The sequence below is a fragment of the Rhipicephalus microplus genome, chromosome 6, assembly GCF_043290135.1.
Source record: "Rhipicephalus microplus isolate Deutch F79 chromosome 6, USDA_Rmic, whole genome shotgun sequence".
Taxonomy (NCBI): Eukaryota; Metazoa; Arthropoda; class Arachnida; order Ixodida; family Ixodidae; genus Rhipicephalus; species Rhipicephalus microplus.
The window spans coordinates 176,577,876-176,605,418 of NC_134705.1; the positions used below are offsets into that span (position 1 = coordinate 176,577,876).

The window sequence follows — 27,543 nt, forward strand, 5'->3', positions numbered from 1 at the left end:
CGGCTCGGCGGCAGGCATGGAGCTGGTGCAGCGGGCGCTGAGCCTCTACCGTCGGCGCCACTTCACCGAGTGCGCCGAGATGTGCGAGCAGGAGCCCTCGAGCAAGCAACTCCAGTGGCTCGGCATGCTCGCCCTGACGCAGCACGCGTGGCTCGACGAGCTCGAGCTCGAAGGGCTGCAGTCGCTCGCCGAGGAGTTGCTCGACAATCAGGTATACCGACACTCGGACTATATATTCTTTGCAGAAAGTGCTGAGAGAGAGGCTGCAGTTCCGTTTGGTTATGGCTGCAACGTGCTACTGGGCACCCCGCAACACAGAGCGCGAACAGTTTATTTATTTATTTTTATTTGTTATAAAATAAATATACTGCACCAGGGTGGCCAATCCTTCTCTGGTGAGGGAGTGCGTTCCCGGCGGTGGTTACCGGTGAGGCCGCACCCCAGGCCTCTTAATGCAGTTCCATCAACACGCGGATATTTTTTTGAAATCCGGTTGGGAACTGCGCGGCACCGGGATTTGAACCACGGACCTCTTGCATGCGAGGCGGATGCTCTAAGCACTACGCCATCGCCGCACCCAAGAAGAGAGCAGAGTGGATTAGGGGACAAACGGGGGTTAAGGATATCATAGTTGAAATAAAGAAGAGGAAATGGACATGGGCCTGGCATGTAGCGCGTAGACAGGATAACCGCTGGTCATTAAGGGTAACTAACTGGTTTCCCAAAGAAGGGGAGCGGGTTAGGGGGAGACAGAAGGTTAGGTGGGCAGATGAGATTAAGAAGTTTGCGGGTATAAATTGACAGCAGCAAGCACAGGACCGGGTTAACTGGCGGAACATGGGAGAGGCCTTTGTCCTGCAGTGGACGTAGTCAGGCTGATGATGATGATGATGATTTGTTATAACTCAAAGGCCCCTATTCAGGGGTTTTACATGAGGGGTGGGCATTTGTTGTGAACAATGTCACTGGTGGTCAGTAAAGAGTTTTAGTACATAATGTGTTAGATTGCTTCGTGAAAATGGATGGGGCTGGAGATGAGAACGGCGTCGGTTGGCAGATCATTCCAGTCTTTTGCTGTTTCGATAAAAAAAGAATGCTAATGGGCAGAGGTGAGGGTCTTTCCTGGGTAGACAGCCAATGGGTGGTTGACGCGGTCAGAGTGACGATGAACTTCTTCAATGACTGTCGCAGCAATGCGCGAATGATAAAAACTTAGGAAACAAGCACAGCCGCTTAACTTCACGCAATTGTTACGAGTAGAGGAATATTAGCTTGGCTTTTTGGTTTAGTGATGCTTGTGTGGTAGGAGTAGGCCGAATAAAATAAACCTTGCCGAATAAGTAAACGAGTTATTTCAGACAGTTTTGTCGTGCTCATGCCGACTGTCCCAGTTAACTACCACCAACATTAAAACAATGTTAGCCCCATTCTAGCCACTCTAACTGTATACTAAAGGCGAATACGCCATTTTGTCTGTGAGATATGCACCTAAAACGTGCGACGTTTTCAAACGTGCAAAAACGCGAACTGACACTTCATAAAGCGAAACAAATGATATTATATCCTTGGTTCATGCCGCGTTTCTTTGTAAACATCATTCCGTAGAAAATAAAGAAATTTTTTTTTTCAATGATTTTTAGCGCTGAAAACACAGACGCATTTGCGGGACTATGTTCTTCAGCGGTGGCACACGCCAGTTTAGGTTCCATAGCCTTCCCTTCATTGCCGCAGAAGTTGTCCCCGATTGTAGTCATACAAAATGCATCGCAGAGCATATCGAGACGTCCTCTACTGCCCAAGCCAGTCTTGTCTTGTCTCCTAGGAGATCTTGGCTCATACCCACATGGGAGATTGGCCACACTGTATCTCATAATAGATCATTTTTTGCAACGCTTGCTAAAAAAATAAAGAGAAATTAGATAGAAAGAATAATAATGTTCCTTTGAAAAAACGTGAAAAAATTGCAGAAGAATGCGATAAACCAGAATATATAAAACAAATTAACAAGAATGAGGAAGGGGGAGAAAGAATTGGATATATCTGGCAGTACCACTAGCAGCGTATCCTTCCGGTTGCCTGAATGAATTTATGTAGCGCCGACAGAATAGCACTGCGGCCCACACCCAACTGACTGGCTCCAAACGATAATAGGGTGGATGTATTGACTGGCAATCCGAGCATACCAATCGGTCTTTCAAGAAATATTCGGCGCAGTCAGGCGAAGCGGCGGCATGTGAGAAGAAAGTGATCTATTGATTCCGGTTCATTGCAAACTACACATAGGTTAGTTGATGAAAATCCTCATTTGTTGAGATAAAAATTTAACAGAGGAACTCTACAGCCAGTCGTTGTCCGTGATCTTAATCGCCATCATCTTCATCGTCATGGCACTAAGTAGGTACCTTGCATGTGCTGTGCCGTGATAGCAGAAAGAGAATGTGTGGTCTTGTCTCCTAGGAGATCTTGGCTCATACCCACATGGGGATTGGACACACTGTACCTCTGGAACGCACTTGTTCTTCATCGTCATCACCAGCGGCGGCTACGGCGCACGACGCCGACGGACGGACTTCGACCTTAAAAACTATTTCTTTTTCGCATTAGTAGACTACCCTTTCACAATTTCGAAATCGCCACGTTTCCCTCGAGAAGACGCTTGGTAAACGAGAAAACGCGCAAAAAAAAAATGCGGCTGGCTACGTCACGTTGAAAGTGCGGCAACGAACACCGTGACGTCATTGACTTTGAAGGCGCCCACTAGGTGTATAGCTCCCGATCATCACCTTCTGATGGGGCTTGGTTTAATATACCAAGTTTCAGGAAATTTCAGTGAGCCAACGTCGACAAAGCACGAAATATGCGCTTTGAAATTTGTATGTGACGTCATGCGCGGAGATTTCGACACGAAATTCAAGAACGAAACTTTGATATTGATTTTCCCCTTCATTATTAGCCTATGATGTTGCAAATAACAGCGTTACCCTTCTACGACCTTCGACGACGACGACAGTGTAGCTCTGACCGACTGGACTTGCTCTACGTCATCTACCGACGCCGAAAGGAGCTCTCGCAGGTGTGCCCCGTTCTCGGACTCCAGTGACCGTGCTCCCATCTTTCCTATCTCTTCTATCCCCTCAGTTTGTTGTAGCTCGCTCTGGCTTACCACCTCACGTCTCTTCCTCTCTTCTTCTTCTTCCTCTTTTCTACACCTTTACTCCTACCCCTTTTTATCCCTCCTCACCCCCATCCCTTGTGAGCTACTGTGGAGGTGTCGCTCACTGAAGCAGACAGTAACAAGGCTCACTTTTCTCGTCCTTCCTCTCTTTTAAGAGTACAATTGATCAATTCAAACCGATTCATTTCTTTCACGTCAGTGTCCCAATAATAATAATAATAATAATAATAATAATAATAATAATAATAATAATAATAACACGGGACAAAGACAGTCATGTGAGGGCCAGGCCGTGAGGAAGGCATCTGCTGCAGGCCGAATGCGGCCCACGTGTTTGAAATCTTGACTGACGCACACTTCACAGGCGACTGCGCAGACGGGCCGTCCGGGCACGTCCCTGAGGGCGCCACCTCCGCCGACCGGCGGCGGCCGGCCGATGACGCGCGAGGGCCGTCCACTGACCGGACTGAGACGACGGCCCCGGTCTCGCACAGCCACGCAGCAGGGAGTCGAGAGGGCGCTGTACACGGCTGGAGGAAGAACGGTGCGTGCGAATGCGTGCGCACTTGCAGTTTGATACGTGGTGATTTACTATTCGTCTCCTTGTACACATCTGCCGAATTCACATGCCTAGACCACCAGCCCGTATACATATGTTCCTCCACCAATCCATTCATCCATCGATCCATCCATTCACTAACCAATCCACCCATTCATCAATCCACTCATCTTTCATATATGAGACAGTGGTATCAGTGGTATGAATGATACCACTGATAACGAAACGAGTTGCATCTGTCATGTAGAGCTGTTCGTGAATCTGTCTTAGCTATTTCCATGTCTTTTTTTAATAGTGAGTATTACCATCATGTGATGTATTGGTCTTATTGTTATTGCTAATGGAGCTCGTTCATCTTTGCTCACACGTTGGTGTACTTTTGTTGTACTTTTTCGTAATTACGCATTCCATGTAACCGTAGAAGGTCGTCCTGTCAGTTTGAAACTCGGGGATCGCCTGCTGTAATATGCTAACCATGTAATTCAATCCAACCATTCAATAACTTGACTTGATTATATCAAGCTAACTCCACAGAGTACTTTACTCAATAAAAAATAAGCCTATAGAAGCACTTCTCCTATCATGAAAATGCATAGAGCGATGCCTGCAAGAGACAAAGCGGTAACGAGGGCTTTAGTTGGTGTTTAGAACTGGCAATAATTTCTCTAGAGTGAAAAATTACGCCACAGACACAAGGAAGAAAACGACACAGGACTAGCGCCCGTCCTGTCTTCGTGTCCTCTCTCGTGTCCGTGTCCTTATTTCTTTTTTTTTGTTTTTCCCGACAGAGATGATTGTGAAGCTTGGCGTGCACCTGACGCATACCACTTTCTCTCTATGGCATCACTCAATCATTCCCCGCCTAAAAGCCTAACCACATGGACGCGCTGCAGCGCGTCAGCGCATCGCTTTTCGACGCGGCGCAACGTCATCTCTATATGGAGAGAGAGGGCGTGTGGCTACGCGAAGCTGCGTGCCCACTCTCTCCTTAAGGAAGAAGGCGCGGCGCCGTGTCAGAAAGCCGCGCGCTGACGCACTGCAGCGCGTACGTGCGGTCAGGCCTCAATTAGGTTTCCTTCTTCCATTACGGGCTATTGGCAACACCCTCTGATAATTGTATTGGACCTCCACCCCCGCGCTTAGCATCGCAACACTTCAGTTCCTACAGGTCGCGATGACAGTCACGCGTGGAACAATGGAATACGAGAATGAAACGTGGCAACGCGATTTGACAGGCGACCTCGATAAAAGATGAAATTTCCTTGTCAGGGTCGAGTTACTGCCGAAAAACCCACGATCGGGTGAGCATCGATTATTGGAAAACGGTGCACTTTACAAAATACGCATAGGGCCATATATAATATATACGACCACGTGGTCATTGCTTGGATATATCTGTCCACGCTCGTCACTTCCGTGTGATTGTAATTGTATCATCATCACAGGCGTTAATACGGCGGTGGGCAGGCGAGGAGTCCGCCAGGAGTGGGCGAGTTTGTTTAAGCGCATGGCATGATGATTGCAGCGCGTTGCGGTATAAAGTGCGAGTCACCGGGGTTCATAACACTCATTTCCGGCCACCTGTGCGTTGCGTAACAAAAGTCAAGGACGAAACATTAGATTACCCTTGCGGGCGTGCAGGCCAGGCCGACGACTGCGGCGCCAGCGGCCGTGCCAGAGTTTGGTCGACTGGGAGCGGCGGCCTCGGGTTGGCCCGACAAGCCGTGGCTCTCCAAACCACTCTTCCGATTCCTCTACCACCAGCGGGGTGATGTCAGACAGGTAAGAAATGACGGACGAACAAAATGCATCATCTCTGGTTGGGATATGAACCGACTACTGTAGGCTTCCATTGAAAGAAAGAGAATGCGCATCAAGTTACCACAACCTTCAACCCGTCATTTTTCAACATGCCGCGGCGCACGCGCCTTTTTCCTAGCGGAAAAGTCGCGTGATGTTCCCTCGGTACTTTCCAGCATTCGCGCGATAGGGGGCGCAGTATATGCTACCACTATATCCATTATTTTCTTGCTATGCGCGTGCTGCTGAGCAAGATGCAGACACCGACAGTTCAAAGCGTGTTGCAACCGCTTGACACCATCACTCCAGCTCTCGCAAGCCTTCGGAAGTCTGCTGCTTGAGAACGCAAGCGGCACCATCATGGCTTCACCATCGGCAAGATTTTGGGTGTATGGAACCGCGCATACAAGTTAATGCAACGCTCAATTGATTAAGACACGGATGTGACTCACCGTCTGTTATGTTAAGCACGTAACTGCCGTCTTGCCGACGGCATGAGTGACATTTCTCTCCTTCTCTCTCTTCCTGTCTGAATTTCATTCCCCTTACCCTCTCCCCATTGCAACATAGTCTACCGGGCTCAGCTATGGTTAACCTCCCTGCCTTTCTTCCATCCTTATTCTCTCTCTCTCTTCTTGCTACCCTTCACCATCATCCACCGTCCTTTCCATCATACCGTCTAACGTACACCATGCCATCCGCCACTGTAGACTATGATCACCACAATTTTCAGCATAACCAGCATTATTTCCACTATATCCACCATCTTTTCCAGTCTCCCGATAGGGAGACCAGACTTCTTGCAAGACGTCAAGAGCTGTAGCATGAGAGACATGCGTTAGGTTACCTCAAAGAGGATACATAGAACTATGCATCCTCGTCCTTGGGTTACCTTGGCCTTTTCAGTAGATTGCATACTACCCCCTTCCCTCTCTCTCTGTCTCTGAAACTGCTGCGCGCTCGCATTTCAGAACATAATGTCTAAAAACGTCTTGAAGTAGACTACATGAACTCGTTGGGAAGGATACTCTAGTTCATTGCAGCAGTTGCAAATGCTGAAAGCAGCATACATTCGCATTTTAGGTGCAAATTTGATATTAAAAATGTCTATTTTAGGTCTTCTCGCAGACCACAAGCTGTCTAACCGTTTGGAGACGTTTTTGTGTTTCGTGGGCTCCACCTGACGAGGTGCCACATTGAATTCGGGATCAGCCCGTCTTTGAGCAAACGAAGATGCAACTCATCCCGTGTCACGAGGATCTCGTCGCATGATGCCAAGTGACGTCTTCACAGATATTGAACATTTGTGACGTCATGATTGCGGCATGTGGCGAGGGTACAGCATGACGTCATCAACGACGTAGGTCCCGTGGGTTTTTGTTTTTCCTCATTCACGCCTACTTTTTTCTTCGATTTACTTCTCATCTTTATTCGCCTATATTCCTCCTCCCCTTGTGCAAGGTAGCAGACCGGATGCTACGATTTTGGTTGACCCCGCCTTTCTTCCAATTTATTCTCTCTCCCTTTCCCGCGCGCTCCATGAGCTAAAAGGATATGCATGAGCTAAAGGGCAATGGGTTTAATCTAAACCACGGTATGATTATGAGCCACGCAGAATAAGAGGACTAAGCACTGACTTTGACCGCTGATAGAAACTCTCGAATTTGCACCAAAATCTGAAACGAGTGTTCTTTTGCATTTCGCTTAGTGAAGTTGCCGGTGTGTAGCACACCGAGACCATGCCGAGTTCGGCCAAATAAAAAGTGTCATCCTGAACATGCCGCCTACTGCCTTCTACCACGTCACGACCACGTGAAAATATGAATGAAAATAATTTCTCACTCACACGGAACTTTAGCCACCTTACGGGCGTCCACTTGACCCATTCGCCTTATTCAGCCTTCCGCCATCCCGTGGTCCCTTCAGCACGCATACATGTCCCGCAGGCGCTGGAATTGGCCAGCCAGGAAAGGTCGACCGACTGCTGCGGCTGGTGGTCACTACAGCGCGGTCGCTGTCTCCTCAGACTGGGCATGCTGCGCGAGGCCGAACACCAGTTCAGGAAGGCGGCGGAAGCCGGAGACCCGCAGCCGAGGACGTTCCTCTGGCTGGCCAAGGTATACGTGTGTGCGCGTCCACACACGCGGCCCTTCGTGCATGGTACTCGCATGCTTCTCTCAGAAATATGTGTATGCCTTTGGCGAAAGCCTCTTATATATTCGCTGGGTTTCCGCCTTCAATTGTGTCGTCTTTGCGTAAAAAAAAAAAAATGTCGCGGTTGAACGCAGTTAAGTCAAGCTTTTCGAGTGACATAGCAACATTAGTGTTCCATTGACAAGACTTTTCCTACATATTCGAGAAACCCGAAGTAAGAACTCGACCGAATATGCTTGGAAAAGGATCCACAGTATCCCTCAGTGCTCGCATCAGCTGATAACTTTGTGTAGGTGTGTATGTGCGTGTACCCGTGTGTGTGTGTGTGTGCTTGTGTGTCTGTAGGCGTACGTTCGTTTGTGTTTGGTTCAGAAAGTCTATTGAGCATCGACATAAATATCTTCAAAATAATACACGAGCGCTAAAAAAGAGCAGAACGGTGGTCTGGAGCTGGGAACTTGAAATCGATCATCGCTATCTATCTATCTAATATCTGTCTGTCTGTCTGTCTGTCCGTCCGTCCGTCCGTCTGTCTATCTATCTAAGATGCCAATACGATACGAGCTTTAAGCTTCCATGATTATTCACTATCGCTGGTAACACTTTACAGAACGTTCACACTCGGCTAGATACAGATTATACATAGTGTGCATGTGCGTCACGCAGCGTCCTTTCGTCACTTCCGAAAGGTGCCACATACATGCCCGGGTACCTACCGACTGCGTCGCCCACCGCTGCCGTGTTGTCTCCTCGTGCTTGCGCCCCTCTAGTTTTGCCTCACAATTCAAGTTTGAGGAATTATGAGCTGCTAGTGAGGCAAGTTGATTTAGCAGTCCACGAAGAAGGAGCAGAGCTTCGGGGTGTTTCTTCGCCGAAAGTTGTTACTGAAAATTAAGAACGCCACATTGCAATTTTCCGAAAAGTACCGGCGAGTATGGCTCGCGCGGATTAAAAAAAAAACAACTAGAAGAAACTCGGTGATATTTGTGTCTTCAGGTGTAACTTCATTACGGGTAAGTGTCATGGCCAAGCACTTACCTGCAGACAGATAGCCTACCTTGATTACTGCACATACAAACTTGTCCGTGACCACTGCGTGCATAGTCAGCGTGTCAGGGAGGCGGCTAAAATCGTGATGGCGGTCGTGGAAATTCGGGTATTGCATTGAAACAAACTGTGAAAATGGATGCGAAACAATATTAGTTTACTTTGAAGTATAGCCGATCGGTACGAGTTGAGGGTCAGGATATTTAAAAAATGGTCAATTAATACCCTAACACAGTCTCCACTATTTTCATGGACACAACTGTACATCGTACAACAAAAGTAAAATACAAGGTGAAAAAGATGTCAAAACATGCACAAAAAAAAAGAGTGATGACCGGCATTACCGCGGCACGCACTACGCGAAGCCTCTATCTGCCTCGCATAATATTTTCCTTGGCTGTCTCCCCAAATTTTAATCAAAGAGGCTCAACATTAGCACTGTTTAAAACACTGGGAGGGGGGAGGGGAGGTGCTGCTACATTGGTGGCGTGGGCCGCAGCAATATATTAATATTATATCTCCTGTAAACTTGCCTAGCTCTGCACGGCTACTTTTCGATGGGAGTTGCTGTGCTTCGCTCATTATACTCTTTGAATTGCGGCTCGAGAGACTTTGGGCTTTCACTTGTTCTTGGGCCAGGTAATTTGTCGGGAAAGCGGGATAATGGGCCCTCGTATACGTCGTGGCAAGCAGCCGGTGTACGCGGTGGCTGGTATACGTGTCGCACATCTTGATTTTCCGGTCTTGTATCGAGTGAACAAGCGAGCTCGTTAAAGTACAACAACAAAAAAACCACAATGCTTCCTTTTCAACATCGTACACAGTAGCAGATGACGAGCCCCCAACAAACCGCGCTGCAGCACGCGAACTGCCGTAGGTACCCAGCGAGGTACCCGGGCATGGCGGGAGAGGGCGACAACGGGGGAAGTGACATCACGTGAACACTATATGTATAGATACAACAACTACCACGAAAAGCATGGTGGCGTCCTGCCACCAGGTTATTGGTCCATAATCCTTATTAGGTGAGCATCATCAGAAAGACAATATCATCATCATCATCAAGACCATCTGCCCTTGTATTTGTCTGTCCGTCTGATCTGTCTGTCGGCGCATCCGTCCGTCACTTTATGAATTCCAAAGTGTGTTCGGCGAACGCCTGTGCCCATTGGTACCGGGTCGGACAGAATCGAACGCGATGCGCGCGTCTCTCTTTTTGCACGATTAGACACGCTGGGCACAGCGACGCCACGCAAGCAAAACGCGGCACGCGAGGCGCTACCGACGCGACTAGCGTCCGCTGGCGCGCCCCGGTGGCCACCTGGCACCGTCGTAGTCCATTGCATATACATTTCATAAACATTTCATAATGCTCATGATGGAGCTTCATCAAGCGTGGCGGCACTGGAAGAGCATATGACTTTGCGCATTACAAAGGTCGAAGCATATCTGCACAATACAGCAAGGCCTCCTCATGCACCAAACTCACCCCTTCGGCCACCAATACTAGTGGTACCAAACCTGTCGACAGGTGCAGCATCAGGCTCTGGCCGCCCATGTAATAACCATGATGGCAGCGCTACGTGAAGCATTTCGTATCTGGCAATGGAACTGTAGAGGTTACCTTAAAAAGAAGGCAACCCTGCAGCAGTATATCAGGAGCAGCCAAGAAAAGCCTCATATTATATTATTACAAGAGACCCTTTCATCGCAAGCAACGTTGCCTGGATTCCGGCCTGTAATAGGGGATACTGAAGGGAGGGGAGTCTGCACCTTCGTATGCAACAAACTAGCGCACGTAACCCACGACCTCAAGATAGAAGCAGGCCGGTTGGAACACGTCTTGGTAGAGATCGTGCCGGGTACCAGCAACCGTCAGAGCATTTTCATTCTTAATATATACAGCAGTCCAAAGGAACAAAAGCAAGGGTTCAAGACTGTTCTAAAGAAAGCTGTTAATATCGCCGGGGAATGTCCACTCGTCATAGCAGGTGATTTCAACGCCCCTCATCATACATGGGGTTACAAGTACAACACTGGGAAAGGAAATCGACTTTGGCAAAGTGCCAGTGAACTTGATCTCACCCTAATCACAGACCCCAGCCTACCAACAAGGCTTGGTACATCTTGCTGCAGGGATTCCACCCCGGACCTTACATTTGTAAGGAACATCAAGAAGGCCCAGTGGATGAACCTTGCTGTAGACCTAGGGAGTGACCACTGCATTCTTGCCACTACCTTCTCCATGGAGCGTAAAAAGCAGAGAGAATTCCACTTCACAGACTGGGATAAGTTCAGGAAGATAAGGATGGAAAGGGAACAAGATGGCCACAGACAAGGCTTGAAGCAGTGGGTCAAACAGATTAAAGATGACATGAAATCCGTCTCCTCCACCATTACCACAGATTTTCCGGTTGAAAGAATGGATAGCCGGCTCGCTGATCTTCTTGAGGCAAAGCAAGCACTACTGAACCGTTGGAAGGGTCAGCGCCTGAACCGAAGACTGAGGAAGAAGATAGCTGAGGTAAACAGATCAGTCGAGGAACATTGTCGCGCACTATCGAGGCAGCAATGGGACGAAATCTGCAACTCCATCGATGGTCAGATGCGCAATGGCAAGACATGGAATATCTTAATGCATATCCTCAACGAAAACACCACCAAAACAAATCAAAAGCATGTTATCGCTCGAATTTTGCATAAAGAGATAGGGCGCACTACAGAACAGCAAGTTGTCCAGCAGCTCGTGCATAAGTACCTCCCAATCAAAAGAGGATTGGCACCACCAAGTAGACAGTACCAGGGCACGCCAAATCCAGGTCTTGAGGGCGACTTTAACATCGAGGAGATCAGAATAGCCTTGCATGATCTCAACGGCAGGTCGGCCCCTGGACCGGACGGTATATCAAACAAGGCCCTGCGTAACCTTGATGACGATTCAATTGAAACCCTGAGGGATATGATCAATTCCGCATGGAAAGAAGGCAGGGTGCCAGAGCAGTGGAAGCTGGCCAGCACGATCCTTATTCCTAAGCCAGGAAAGCCCCCTAACTTGGACAACATGAGGCCAATATCCTTGACATCATGTATCGGCAAGGTCGCAGAACATGCCATACTGCACAGGATAAACAAGTACTTGGAAGATAACGACATATATACACACAATATGGTTGGATTCAGGGCAGGGCTATCCACACAAGATGCATTGAAGTTTATCAAACACCAGGTCATTGACAATGAAACCAGAGACGTGAGAGCCATTCTGTGCCTAGATCTAGAAAAAGCGTTTGACAACATCCACCACTCATTCATACTCGAAGCAATTTCCAAGCTTGGTCTAGGGAAAGCCTTCTATGACTACGTATGGTCCTTTCTTACAGATCGGAAAGCCGTGATGAAGATTGCAGATATTGAGACCGCAGCAATCGAACTAGAAGCAAGGGGCACGCCACAAGGGGCAGTGATTTCACCAATGCTGTTCGACATTGCCATGATTGGACTGTCAAAGAAATTATCGAGCATTGAAGGATTGAAGCACAGCATCTACGCAGATGACATTACCATTTGGTGCACAGGTGGAAGCGAGGGGAAGATTGAGAGCGCTCTGCAAGAGGCGATTGACACTGTAGAAGACTACCTTCGCCCTTTCGGGCTCAAGTGCTCCTCGAGTAAGTCAGAACTTTTGCTTTATCGGACTGCACGCCGGGGACCGAAGCCCAGGGGATGGAAGCCGTTAAACCAGATAGACATCCACCTCCGTACAAATCAAGGGGATGCCATCCAGAGGGTCGACTCCATCAAAGTCCTGGGAATGCTGATAAAGTCTACCGGCGCCAACAGCAAATCTATAGCCAAGTTAACTCGGCAAACAGACAGTGCGGTGCACCTCATACGCAGAGTGGCCAACAAAAGAAATGGGATCAAGGAAGACAACCTCATCAGGTTGATGCATGCGTTTGTTCTAAGTCACTTCACATGCGAGGCAGCAATGCACAACTGGTCAAGAGCAGAGTCCGAGACACTGAATGCGCTCCTCAGGAAAGTTATCAAGAAGGTCCTGGGCCTACCCATACATACCAGCACCGAGCGTCTGCTTGAGCTTGGCATACACAACACGCTCGAAGAAATAGCAGAAGCCCAAGAGAGAGCACAGTTTGCAAGGTTATCTACTACAAGGTCGGGAAGAATGATCCTGCAGGAGCTGGGCCAACACCCAATAGCAATCAGACGCAATTACAATGATATCCCTGACAACATCAGGGAGACTATCACGGTATCTCCTATACCGAGAAACATGCATCCAGAACACAACGTCGGAAGAAGAGTAGCGAGGGCCAGGACTATACTTCGTCAAGTCTCAAACGAGGAACGAGGGGTCGTATTTGTTGACGCGGCTTCCTACGCCAATGGGAAAGCGTTTGTGGCAGTGGTAGTCGATGGGGCTGGCCATGTCATCAACTCAGCGACGGTCAGGACGAAAGACCCAATCATTGCGGAACAAGTGGCCATCGCCTTAGCACTCAAGATGGATAACATTGAAGTCGTCTACAGTGATTCCATGGCAGCACTACGGGCGTTCGCCAAGGGGACGGTCTGTGAATGGAATGAAAAAAACTTTATTTCGGTCCTGCAGGACGCGCTTAGCGCGTAGCGGGCGTCTCCCACGTAGGGACCGACAGGGAGTACCTGGCGGCCGCTTCGTGGGCCTGCTGGACGGCCCATCGCTGGTCGGCGAGAAGTGAGCTCCTGAGGGACCTCTCCCACTTGCTTGAGGTAGAGTCGGGAGGAGTTGTTCTACACTCCCAGAGCATGTGTTCGAGTGTCGCTGTGTGTCCACATGATGGGCATGTGTCGCTGGGGTATGCATCGGGATAATAAACGTGAAGCGTGGCAAGGTTTGGGTACGTTTGTGTCTGTAATAGGCGTAGGGTTAATGCCTGTGGTCGGTTAAGTTTCGGATGTGGGGGTGGAAAAATGCGGCGTTCCAAGTAAAAGTGCTTTGTAATTTCATTGTACGTAATTGGTGCATCCCGAATGGTATCCAACCCAGCAAGATGAGGTTGCCCTGTGGCAGTGCGGTCGGTAAGTGCGCGCGCTGCATCATGGGCGATCTCGTTGAGGTTGGATAGGGCACCCGGCACCTGGCCGAGATGGGCGGGGAACCAGATGACAGTGTGGTGCTTCAGGGCACTCGGGTCCGCATTGCGCAGGATACGTAACGCCTGGTCGGAGATGACTCCGCGTTCGAAGGCTTTGATGGCCGGCCTGGAGTCGCTGTAGATGAATTCCCGTTTGCTGTCAAGCATAGCTATAGCTATAGCTACTTGCTCCGCTACTTCGGGGTTTCGGGTGAGGATTGTGGCTGAGTTAAGAGTCTGCTGCGCGGATGATACCGCGACCGCGGCGAAGACTTGGTTGTTGCGATAGGCAGCGGCGTCCACGAAGGAGACGTTGTCCGCTTCCATGTCTATGCGCTTGAGAATGGCGGTCGCCCGCGCAAGGCGCCTGCCTCTGTTGTATTCGGGGTGTACATTTCGTGGTATGGGAGCGATCGTAATAAGGTCGCGGATTTCACGGGGAATTAGAGTCAACTCTGGGGGGTCCCTGGCCCTCGAGGAGAAGAAGCCGAGCTCGCGCAGAATATGGCGGCCCGCCTTGGTTGTAGTGAGTCGGGTCAATTGCACACGTTCCTGAGCTTCGGCGATCTCTTCTAGCGTGTTATGTACGCCAAGCTCGAGGAGTTTGTACGTTGGAGTGGTGATAGGGAGGCCAAGGGCTCGTTTGACCACCTTGCGAATAAGCGCATTGAGTTGATCGCGCTCAGCCCGTAGCCACTTGTGTATAGCAGCAACGTATGTAAAATGGCACAAAACAAACGCGTGTACGAGACGCAGCAGGTTGTCTTCTTTGAGGCCATGGTGCCTGTTGGCTACTCTACGTACGAGTCGTATGGCATTCTCAGTCTTAGCCCTGAGCTTGTGTACTGTTTGGGTGTTGGTTCCGCGGGACTCGATGATCATGCCGAGGACCTTGATGGTGTCTACCCTGGGTATAGTACGACCATCTCTGGTGTGGAGGGTGATATTGCGTTCCGCCGGAGGTTTCCACCCTTTGGGCTTGGCACCCCGGCGTTTGGGCAAATATATCAACAGCTCCGACTTCGCAGGTGAGCACCTGAGACCGGTGTGGTCGAGGTAAGACTCGGTGGTGTCGATAGCCTCTTGCAGGGCGGACTCAATGAAGCCATCCGACCCTGTGGAGCACCATATGGTTACATCATCCGCATAGATAGTGTGGTTTAGCCCGTCTATTTTTGAAAGTCGTTCGGAAAGCCCGATCATCACGAGGTTGAAGAGCGTGGGTGAGAGGACGGATCCCTGAGGAGTGCCCCGCTGTCCGAGCTCCACTTCTTCCGACACTAGGTCTCCTACGCGGAGGACGGCTCTGCGCCGAGTGAGAAAAGAGCGGATAAAGTAGTAAAATCGATGACCTAGGCCGAGGGCTGCGATCGCTTTCAAGATTGACGAGTGCGTTATGGTATCGAAGGCCTTTTCTAAATCGAGACCGAGTATTGCACGAGTGTCCCGAGTGTTTCCGCCATCTAGAATTTGATGCTTTAGGAGTAACATGGCGTCTTGAGTGGATAACCCTGGTCGGAAGCCAATCATGTGGTGCGGGATGTAGTCGTTATCTTCGAGGTATCGACCAACCCTGTTGAGGACGACGTGCTCAGCCACTTTGCCCACGCACGACGTGAGAGATATGGGGCGTAGGTCATCTAGGCTCGGCGCCTTTCCCGGTTTGGGTATGAGAACCGTGTGAGCTAGTTTCCAAGCATCGGGTACCTCACCCTTTTTCCATATCTCGTTGATAGTGTCAGTGAGGTAAGTGACGGAAGAATCGTCCAGGTTGCGTAGGAGCTTGTTGGTGATGCCATCGGGGCCAGGGGCTGAGCGGCCATTGAGCTCATGGAGAGCTCGGCGCACATCTTCAATAGAGAACTCGGCGTCTAAGTTAGTGTTGTCGCTGCCAGAGTAATCAGGGTGAGGGGTCACAGGGCCCGTGGGGAGCGGGAGATATTTTTCCACGAGGTTCTTGACAACATCTTCCGGTGACACTGTTCGTTTAGCCTGATGAAGTATCTTCACGATCGAATGACGCTGATTTGTGCGGGTGTTGGTTTCATTGAGGAGGTGTTTGAGTAAGTTCCACGTTTTGCCATTTCGAACCTGACCATCAATCGAATTACAAATTTCGTCCCACTGCTGTTTTGAAAGGATGCGGCAGTGATCCATCATGGTCTTGTTCAGCTGAGATATGCGTTTGCGTAACCTCCGATTAAGGCGCTGGCCCTTCCACCGGGCCAATAGAGACTGTTTGGCCTCTAGTAGGTGGGCGAGACGACTGTCCATCCTTTCGGTTGGAAGGTCTGTGCTGATAGTTTTCGTTGCCTTGTTTACATCAGCTTTGAGCTGGGCCGTCCACGTCTCGAGGCTCGGTGGGGTATCGGGAGGAGGTCGTTCTGCGCGGGTCTTACGAAGGAGGTCCCAGTCGACCCACGTGTACGACTTGGTCTTTCTGCTTACTGTGGGGAGGTGTACAGCCAATATGAAGTGGTCACTACCGAGATCTACCGCGAGGTTGGACCAGTGGGCGTCGGAGATATTCTTGACGAAGCATAGATCCGGCGTAGTATCTCTTTGCGTGGACGTACCAGTGCGAGTGGGGAAGGCCTTGTCCGTAATGAGAATAAGGCCCATGTCATTCGCACTTTTCCAAAGCTCGTTACCTTTGGGTGTGTCGTACGTGTAGCCCCAGGCGCTATGCGCAGCGTTAAAATCGCCTGCAATCACTAGCGGGTTAGGCCCCGCGAGGCGGACAGCTTTCTGGAACAAGCGTGTGAATCTTTGTCTATGGTGGCTGGGACTACTGTATACATTGAGCATGTATACGCTTTGTTGTGATATATTTCCAGGGAGAATTTCGACCATAACGTGCTCAATTTCGGGCACATTGAGACGGTCTGTGAACAAACGCTGAAAATACTGCAAGGCAAGAACATAACACATCATCTTCTGAGTTGGTTCCCAGCTCACCTTGGACAAATCAACGATTCCCCTCCCAATCTCAACGAAGCAGCACACGAGGCGGCGCGAGAACTCTCCAACCGCGCCTCCCCGGGGATGCGTTCTACCTGTGAAGGGGATAACCGGGAAATTCTTACAACATATAACGAGCTCACTAAACATTTCTACCTGTCTAGAAGGATTTTCCCTCCACCTCACAAAAATCTAACCCGGCCCCAAGCACTTACATTAAGGCTTTTGCAAACGCGGATGTACCCTACTTTGAAAATGTTACACATCATGTACCCTGACCTATACCCAAGTAATCTTTGTCCACATTGTGGGGAAATAGCTTCATTAGAACACATGCTCTGGCAGTGCACCACATTCGCTCATTTATCGCACATCACCTCTGCCAGATGGGAGGCGGCAATCCGCAGCTCGTCCTTGGCAGATCAGCTCTGGGCTGTCCACCAAGCCCGCGAGGCGGCTGAGGAGCTTGTCATCTCAGTCCCCACGTGGGAGCTGCCCGCAACACAGTGATCTGTGTTTTGGAGGACCAAATAAAAGTTTATCCAATCCAATCCAATGATGGAGCTTCGCTCCATCATCAGCATTCGATTCACTGCCAATTTTTACATTAGTTCATCTATGCAACGTGGCGGTGGTGGAAAAACATTTATTGAGAAAAGCACTGAGAGTTGCACTACAAGTGCACTTGGGTGGTCTCTTTATTCTAGAAGCTCACTGGAGATCATCGGGCGCGGGCCACCAAGGTTCATGCGACGTCACGTACTTTTCGCATGCTTCAGGAAGGTTTATAAAAAATTATTCTCCGACAGTGGACATCAATAACGTTCGAACAGAGGAAAACACCTCTTCAAGTCTTGCCATAGAGGTAGAAAACTTAGGAGGAAGATACACATCTTCGTTCCCATGGTTTTATGTAGAGAACTTGAACGTCCGATCAAATTTCGTCGGATATTCCGACATCACTCGGCTAGAGGTCACATTTTAGGCAGTAACGACTAACCTTTAGTTTTCGATGTACGTGGTACTTACATTAGCTCAGAAAAAAAGTACTTACATGGTTGTAAAGGAAACCAGCTTACACGCAAGGCTTTCTTGCATAGGTAATTGACAAGCGTACCGTCGTTCTGCAGGCCAAGCTTGAACTTATTAGGTTGTAAGCGACTATAGTGCATGTGACTGTCGTCAATCATTGCGGGTATACCGTATTGTTCAGTCGGTCAAGCTTACAACGTCACATTGATCTATCTCATCGGCCAATACTGCAGCTTCCCGGCACCACCTTCACAGTGTGCATGTCAATTCATTTTTTTCCCCTCAAGGATTAGAGTGCTTACTTGTGCGTTACAGGTTCAGCTGCAAATGGATCAGCCACTCGCAGCTGTGGAAGCATACAGGCGTGGTTTGGACAGGTTTCCGAACGAAGCCTCTCTGCTGGCACCCATGGCACGTGTCTACGAGGTAGGCATACAGTATACACAAGCGAAACATCTTCGAGAGCTTAATAACAGTTGCGATTTTTCGAACGAAATTGAGAAAGACCTTCAACTTCCAAACATCTCCGTGTAATGAAGTGTTCATTTATACTTTGCATTTTCTCGATGACGTGTTAGAGACGCAGCAGTTAGATATACCACTTGTAATACTTATGCGCACTGGCGCGTGAACATGACTTCTTGGTAATTTGCCTTCGTAGACGAGAGAGGGGGAAGGTAAGGAATCTGCAAATTAGGTGTTGCAATTATTTCGCAAGCGTACACACAGTGACGAAAAAAAATGTAGGAAACATTCGAAGTGATACGCGCGTGCGGCATACAGCCTGCACACGCGTATGATTGTGCATCCAAGAGCGTCACAGGTACCAACTTAGCTGAAAACCACGATGTGATTATTAGGGACGACGTATATAGTGGAGGGCTCCAGAAATTTTGACTATACCTGGATTCGTTAATGTGCACCATTATTTCAGTTCACGGGGCTCGGGCATTTTCTTCTCCACCTCGATCCCGCAAACTTTGGGTCGGCAGTCGAACACCATAAAAACTATGGACCACCCTGACTGGTTATAGATGCCAGCTTAGGAAAGCGCTTGTCTCTGCAAGTGCTGTAATACCATGGCATAATTCGGGCTTCGCTGGAAATAAAGCATGCAGATTGTGCAAGCCAGGTTTTACTTTTAACACGGAAGTATTTCATGCCAGGGTGCACCAATATTTAACACACGTCATTTCCGTCACGGAAGTGACGTCACTAAAATAAAGTGAGAAAAAGGAAAATCACACACACCTTTGGCTGAGTTATACGAATTGAGAAATTAAGGGGGCTCTGCAACAATTTTCAGCATCGTCAGAAAACGCTGCCGATCGGTAGCCGCGATGCTCCCGAAAACACGCCACCCAAACATTATACCGCAGCGCGCAGCCTGAATTTCATAATTAATTATAAAAGCCAGCTAGAAATTGTTCTCTGCTCTCGACAAATGATGCCGCGTAAGCCCAAATGACAGCGCCATAAACCCAACGTCCACGGTCATTGGCTGATTTTGGCATCATGACCCGCTCCCTCATTTATTATTTTTTTAATGCCGAACGCGGGCAAGCTTTTGCGAAGTCTACATACAGCCGGGTGTACGAAGTGTTATATACACGGCGCCCCGTACTGTGGACATTGCAGGGCCTCCACGATCTGCAACGCTCGGCCAAGCTTTACCGGGAGCTGCTGTCACAGGACGCAGTGAACGTGGAGGCTATCGCCTGCGTTGCGACGCATCACTTCTACGCAGACCAGCCAGAGATGGCTCTCAGATTCTACAGGTGCGTCTGTATCTTGCTGGTGCAGTCCATGCACTTGACGTCAAACTGGACGTACTTTCTTAATATCGCACTACGAAATGCCCCCTCCCATTTTTTTTTCCTACCCCCGACCGTGTTGGAAATCGGATCATTGTTCAAATGCGTGGCAGAGCAACATTTCACCTGCTACAGGCAAGGACCTGCGTTCACATCATGCAACAATTAAAAGGACAACGTGAAATGACAAGTGACCTTGATAAAACATTAGATTGCCAAAGCAGGAACGGCTGATTACCGACAGGTCATCAACCATTGCAAAAACGGCTCATACAAATACGCGTACGGCCAGTGCATCTTCGACGGTCACATTTCCTTGCGCTCGCGGGCACACGCTGTGGTCACAGCTCCACGCAATAGCAATATCCTGGGCTTTACGTCCCGAAACCACAACGTGACTATGAGAGATGCCGTAGCGGATTAATAATATCCCGGTACAGAAAACATGAGATGCTGCCGCTGAACACGATGATCCTATCAGTCTTTGTTTTATTCTCATCTAAACTACTGTCACTTAGTCTGGGGCACCACGACACAAGAAAACCTAAACAAATTACACGTCCTACAAAAGAGCTTCTTACGCGTAATGGAAAACCTTCCTCGCTGGCACACAACAACCGAACTTTTTACCAAGCGCAAAATTGTGCGAGTAACTAAATTATATGAGTATCGTCTTTGTCATTCCTTCAAGCGTCAAATCAAGTATAGTACATTTCTACTTCGTAAGATTGCTCTGCTAGAGCCGCGAAAACATATATGCAGAACAAGAAATACAGATATATGGCACGTTCAAACATACAGAACAACTTACGGCACGCAAACCCTGGAAAACCAGCTTCCGCGACTGCTCAATAGCTTCGCAGCTAAAAACGCACCCCTTGAAACATTGACAAATAAAGAGTTGTTATCATTTTTTCTCTCATAATTCCTGTTATCTGTTTGCTCGCGATTTCTGTGCCTTAAAAGTGTACTTCCTTGTATTGTGTCTTTCATTTTTCTTTTTCTGTTATGTTATGCACATTTGGTTGTGGTTTTTTTTTTATTCTCGAATCCTTGCTGTTCGCCAAGTTAGGGGTCAGCAGCTCAGTCAAGCTGTTTTTTTTTTTTTTGAGTTTTCATTGGAACGATCCTCGGATTTTGCAGCTTTTACTGCGGGCCCCTGTCATCATGTACACAATGATGATGAAATAAACGTATTATTATTATTATTATTATTTATAATTATTTACGTCCGGAAACCACAATGTGATTTTGAGAGACGCCGTCGTGGATTAATAATATTTCGGGGCTTTACGTCCCGAAACCACAATGAGGTTATAAGAGAAGCCGTCGTGGATTAATATTATTTGGGGCTTTACGTCCCGAAACCAAAACAATATTATGAGAGACGTCGTCGTGGATTATTAATATCCGGGGCTTTACGTCTCGAAACCACAATGTGATCTTGAGAGACGCCGTCGTGGATTATTAATATCCGGAGCTTTACGTTCCGAAACCGCAATATGATTATGAGAGAGGTCGTCGTGGATTAATAATATCCGGAGCTTTACGTACCGAACCCACAATGAGATTATGACTTACGAGAGGCGCCGTAGAGGAAGGCTGCTGAGATTTCTAGTTTCCGGCGTCCTTTGACGTATACACTGACGTCACGCAGCTAGCGCACGACCCTCAAGCATTTTGCTTCCGTGGAAATGCGAAGGCCGCGGCTTCGAACCAGCGACCTCGGGTTCAACAGCCGAGCACAATAGCAGCTGCTCCACCGCGGTGGACTGTGAGCCGATTGTATAGAAACTGCACCTGAAAGAAAAAAAAATCACAGCATATCCACGGAGTGATTGATGATTGGTGGGGCGAAGCGTTCGTCAGTACGTCCGTGCTTTCGTCCGCCCATTCGTTCTTGCTCTTGTCCGTCCATGCGTCCATCCATTCGTGTGAGCGTCGGTGCATCTGTCCCTCCGTGCGTCCGTTCTTCCATATGTCCGTCCGTCCGTGCGTCCACCCTCTGTCTGTGCGTAGCTCCGTCCGTCTATCTAGTAAACACTCCAAGTAGGGTGGCCATTCTAGCCACCCTACTCCAAGTACAGCCATCTCACATATTTTCATGATGTATTCATTACATACAAGTGTCGCCATCCAGCGGACATTCTAAGGACCGCTCTTTCGGGTATGTGCCACCGGTGGCTACATACACCGTCGGAGGATGGACAGACCCACATTCTAAACCTTTCAGCCCCGACTTTTTTGTTTTGGTCGGATACACTTTTTGTGTGCGTTTTTCTCTAAGTTAGGAGCTCAGAACACCACAAACAAAAAATTGAGTCAGTGGTACAAGAACTTTTGGATTAATTAACGTGACATCAAATTAGGTAATTAGGGCCCAGTGATTAGAAAATGAAAAAAATGGCTTCTTTTTTTCTGCCAGTCAGTGATGTACACAAAATGGAAACCAACGTCTTACTTTTTAGCCTAATACTCACTGAAGCAGCTTCAGTATGTCGTCCCGAAAATGGCGCTTACCCGCCTCAACTTACGCGCCTCGGCTTCACGGAAGACCTCGGTCGCGCTTCTTCTTTTTTGTGGCTACTACCTCAACAAATGTGCCGCAATATTGGTGTCAATTGCAGTGGGGATTATTGAAGAACTATGCCCCCAAGAATGAGCAGTATTGGTTACGTTTCCGAGATATGAGTGGAAATGTTATGCGGTGGTGTCAATTGACACCGCCAGGGTCCAAAGGGCTAAGGAGCTTCGTCCCTAATAGAAAACGAAAAAAACAAAAGTCGCAACGGAAGAAATATTTATCAAGCTCCTGGGTTCGCACTCACCAATCAAACTTGCAGTTTGTGGTGGGTGTGCTAACACCCCCGGTATAGTCGTTTGCGAATCGTGGCGCACGTGTTTCGCGCATAGGCCATGCACTTCGGGTACACAACTATCGAGGGGTAGGTAGTGTTGTGCTCGCGAGCGGTTATTGCCATGATGATGATCATCATCATCATGGTTAGCGCGGTATAGAGTCACTGGAAAAAATTTAAATTTTTTCCAGTGGCTCTAGCGCGGTAGCGTCGACAGTGAGGCCTGGCGGCAAGCATGAGTGGCAGCACATGCGAGATGACAGATGAGCGGTCCTTTTGGCGTGTGGTGGTTGGTGCGATCGGTCGCCTCTCGCGGTGGGTCCGTGAGCACGGTGCCGCGGGCTCTCGTTGCGAGTCGAGCGTTGGCTACGCCGCCTTGTGTTTATTAAGCTGCTGAGTGTTGTGGAACGTTGTGTAAGGTTGTTTTATAGCGTGTTGATCACAACTGATGTACTTGATTCGGGTGACGGTATCGTCGTTCTAAATGTAATTGAATAAATGCGTTTCTTGGTTCGGCCCGACTGCGCCGTCCGTGTGTTCCGAGTGCGGAGTTCTCATTTCGAGGCCCCACACGTTCCACGACAGTCGATTGGGGAAGCAAAGGTCAAGTTTGCGGAGCGACGACAACGCCTAGCCTGGCTCTGGCGGCAAGCTCCGGGAAATTTGAGGATAGGCGCGGCAAGAAGGCGCGGGTGACTCAGTGTGTTTAAAGTGTTTCGCCGGCGTGCGACACGCGCAGACCGCGTTCTGCAGTCGGCGTAGGGTACGTCGGCGCCGCGCCGTCAGCTTAGCGCGCCAAAACGAGACGCTTGCTGTGCGCAGTTGCCCTTCCGCGATGGGAGAAGCGACCCCACGGAAGCGCCGGCGAGGTTAGAAGTGTTGTGTCGTGGGCTGCCACAACAGTGCACACAACACCAAGGCACGTTCTCCACGTGCAAAGCTGTATTGATTCCCCGGCAAGTCATGCCGGGGAACCGAACACTGAGCCAAGTTCCATGAAAGCCGAAAAAAAAACAAAAAAAAAAAAAAACGAGGCGAGCACTTCAACTTTACTCGCAATGGTTAAAGTTCAGCTTGCTGCCGCGCAGCGAAGTTGGCGGGTCATGCTCCTGCGGCACGGCAGATGTGCCTGTCTTATGTTCTTGTTTGCACGCCCCCATATTGCACCATGGATCCCTACCAAGCAGCTCCGCTCGCTTTCGTTACTTGAATTAGTAAAGCTTCGCCACAAAATTCGTTACAAGCCCAGTACATCGAAATATTCGTTATAACAATTTTCGTTATAACCGAAATTCGTTATAAGTAGGTTATCCAGAGGTTACTCACAGGTTAATTCGTTGTGCGCTACCCCTAACGAGACAGCGTTTACGACGCATGCGCAGTGGCAACAAACGCAATATGTATACCCCATTATAAAGCACCCGGAAACACGCGCAGGCGCCTTCTACAGCTGGGCATGCCGACGGCCGAGCTGTACAACAACCTGGCGCTGTGCTGCTTCTACGCGCAGCAGTACGACATGGCGCTCGCCTGCTTCGACCGGGCGCTGGCCCTGGCCGAAGATCAGCATCTCGCCGACGTCTGGTACAACCTGGGACTCGTCGCACTGGTATGCTTTTTCTTCATTAGGCATCGCTGATTTGTTATATCACGATGCGTAGTCCCTCTGAAATGCAAATATCTGAAACAAGTGCGTTATTCTCTTCCGACGTTTCCAGTCTATACTGAATATACGAACAGCGCAACCTAGAAGTGTAGTTACAGCGTAACTACGGAAGCAATAAACAAGGATAGAAAAAGACCGCTTACTTTCAACAATGGTGAAAGTCAGCGCTCTTTTCTATCCTTGTTTATTGCTTCCATAGTTACGCTGTATGTACACCACTCAGCTATGAAATCATTGTTGGAAGACAGTGCTATTTCTATCCTTGTTTATTGTTTGCGCACGCTGTAACTACTTCTAGGTTGCGCTGTTCGTATATGTCCGACCAACTTGCCCAAGTTTCCAAGCTTCGTAATTCCAGTCCTTACGGCACGATTCGTGACGCCGCCAGTTTGCACTTGCAATGTCACGATGAAATGAGGTCTCCATTGGTCGATACGAGAGGGATATCCGTTGTGAATTGTCACCTGCCCTGGGTGGTCATGCCACATCAAGCGCTGCGCCGTGCTCACTACCGGGCTGCAGAGATTAGGCACCTTCTTTTTTTAACCACCACCAGTCACATGTCCATTCTCCCTTGTCTAGCATGATTATCGTGCGCGATAAACTGATTCCACTTCGTTTTCCAAATTTGCCACTGCGCAAGCAGAGATAGCAGTGTGTAGTCAAAGAGCGCGATATCTTGCCCGGCCTAACACTTAGCGCTGACATTTCACGGGTTTTATGAAGAAATAACTGGCGAGGACGATATAACGCTGCGTTATAACAGAGCTTGGCTAACTCTGTGCACATATGAGTGGCTTGCAAAAGCCGCGTGAAGATCACTATTAGGCCGTATACAGTGTCATACATATGGCCATGCTAGAGGGGCCCGTTCGATACAAGTTCTTTCTCAGAAGCTCGAGCTTCCAGACGTTTTTTTCTTGAGTGACTTCCAGAATACACCACTCGTTATCTTTATCCGTCGTTCTACCGCATAATGCTTGCAAGCGGCTACGTTAACATTTTGTCACCCACCTCGCGCAGAGCTCCGGAGACAAGACGCTGGCGACTCGCGCCTTCCGGCTGGCACTGGTCTACGACAACTGCCACGCGGAATCGTACAACAACCTCGGGGTCCTCGAGCTCACCAGCGGCAACGTCGACCAGGTAACAAGGCGCGGCACGGTTGTGTTCAAACATTTTACAGCCACAGAACGCCCGCGCTGAAGTTACAGCATGCTCAAGCGGCGCGCCTCACAATCACCCTAACAATGCCATGGTTGCTTGCAGGCTGCCACTTATTTCGCTACGGCTGGCGAAATGGCTCCGGAACTGTGCGAGGCTCATTATAATCACGCACTGGTGCTTGAACGGGTAAGAAATTTCAAATATGCTGCTCGCAAGCTGGTAGGTATTATTGCATGCCTTGCAATAGGCCAACAAGGTATGCCTTGTTGGCCGCATCAGCGGCTGCTACTGTCACCTCTTGATCGCTGGAGGACTTTCACACAACTTTACAAGAACGCGAAAAAGAAAATGACGTAACGCACGACGTGAAAACCAGAGGTACTGGTTAGAACTTTCCTGTGCCACGTTTTCTACGCCTTTTGCCGAGTTATAACCTTTTGCACAGTACGAACCAACTAGCCCAACATGTTTATTGTGCACACTTCCAAGGTCCCACTCACGCTCCACTTACATGCTTGAAGAGGGAACACATTTAAGACAAATCTATACTCCGTTTCATACATCATGTGCAACGCTGTCAAAGCTAGCGCTCTTGTTTGCGCTGTGTACTGTCGCGACCAAAAAGTAGTGCGTCGTTTGGGGTGTACGAGAATCAATAAATGCTTCTCGGGAAACTTCTCAGCATACATATTTGTCATCAGGTTAAAAAACAAACGCCTGTGTTGTCGGATAAACAATCCAAATATGCGAGTTGGTAATTTATGTTTGTCGCTTTCGTATCAGGTTTTCACTCTCCGCGCGACCCGCGCCGCCGTTTTTTTTCCTTGTTGTGGCAGCTTCGAAAAAATGGCGTCCAGCTCTGCATCCTCGACCACCTCTCCTGCGCGAATTTTTTCGAAGCTTCGCACATCAATCATTTCAAATTGAACTCGCAAAAATTATAAAAAAATGGCACCACGTGGATTCGAACCCATGCACTTCAAAACTACGGTGAACTCTCCGGAGCGACGCGTCAGACCACTCGCCTACGAAACCGCGCGGAGCAACACCTCGTGTTTTCTTTACGGACTACTTGCCTAGCCTTCACAGCGTTGCACCTGATGTATGAAACGGAGTATAGTTAGATGACTGTTACACCGAAATCAACTGCTCGCGTGCTCTACACAAGTAAAAGCTATGCGTAGGGGCTAGTTGGAACATACTGTATGTAAAGGCTGCGCCACTAAACACAGGCTCTTTGTCCGAGTCCAGTTCTTTTTCGTCCTTAGCTTTGAAGCGCAGCCTTTACCTACATTATGCTTTTAAACGGCCCCGGAAGCAATCGTGTTGCATATTTTAAAGGGCCCTGCAACACTTATCGAGCATGGTCGGCAAACACTGCCGATCAGTAGCAGAAGCTCTCGAGCAAACGCGAGTCAAAAATTAATGCGCTGCACACGGCCTGAAATTTTACAATACTAAAAGCCAGCTAAATATTGGTTTTCCTCTCGACAAATGATGCTATACTCAAAATTCATTGCATCATAGGTTCAAGTATCACGCCAAATATAGTGCAAGAACGAGATGCATTGCCACAAAATACATCTTGTTGATCACTAAAATAGTAAACATTTTATCTTGGTTACAGAGCACAACACTTTAAATCGCCAGCCACTGTAGAGGTGCTTTGTTTTTCACAGACTTCAATTTTCATAGCAATCGGCAAGCCCTTCATACAATGCCATATGCAGGGTCTTTGCTAAGCGCGAAAATTTTGCCGCACCTCTGGTGGTCGTACCACTGCCACGGAAATCGTATTGCTGGTGCACAAAGCTAAAGTGCAGCTGGCTTTTTGTACCATACTGACCTCAAGGCTCTGGTTTCTGCAGACTGGAGACCTCCAAGGATGTGCTCGCGCCGCAAGCAAATGCAGCCAACATGCAGCCAGTGCAAATCTACTGCAGAAAGTGCAAGCCTTCTTCCAGAGTCACTGAGACAACCCACGAGCCGCCACTGCATCTTTATTGGGCAAATAAATTACCTTGTTTAAGTGTGGCAAGCGCAATAAAGAAAAAATACAGTGTCCCACCCAACGCTCGGGTAATAACAACAACAACAAGGGAAAAGAAAAATCACAAATGAATGCCCGCCTGCCGGTCCTGCCGTCCACAGGCACTGGTCTATGTACACTTT

The 27,543-nt window shown here is 48.8% G+C and overlaps 1 protein-coding gene across 1 annotated transcript; it reads left to right on the forward strand.

Moving 5' to 3' along the window:
* On the forward strand, nt 1-27,443 carry LOC142765678 (tetratricopeptide repeat protein 8-like). Its single transcript, XM_075867108.1, has 10 exons — nt 1-211; nt 3,540-3,719; nt 5,376-5,516; nt 7,481-7,651; nt 18,182-18,292; nt 19,505-19,644; nt 23,976-24,147; nt 25,228-25,350; nt 25,474-25,557; nt 27,240-27,443. The coding sequence occupies exons 1-10, from the start codon at nt 17-19 to the stop codon at nt 27,342-27,344; spliced, it is 1,422 nt and encodes a 473-aa protein (XP_075723223.1). The 5' UTR covers nt 1-16; the 3' UTR covers nt 27,345-27,443.
* Nucleotides 27,444-27,543: the final 100 nt, after the last annotated feature.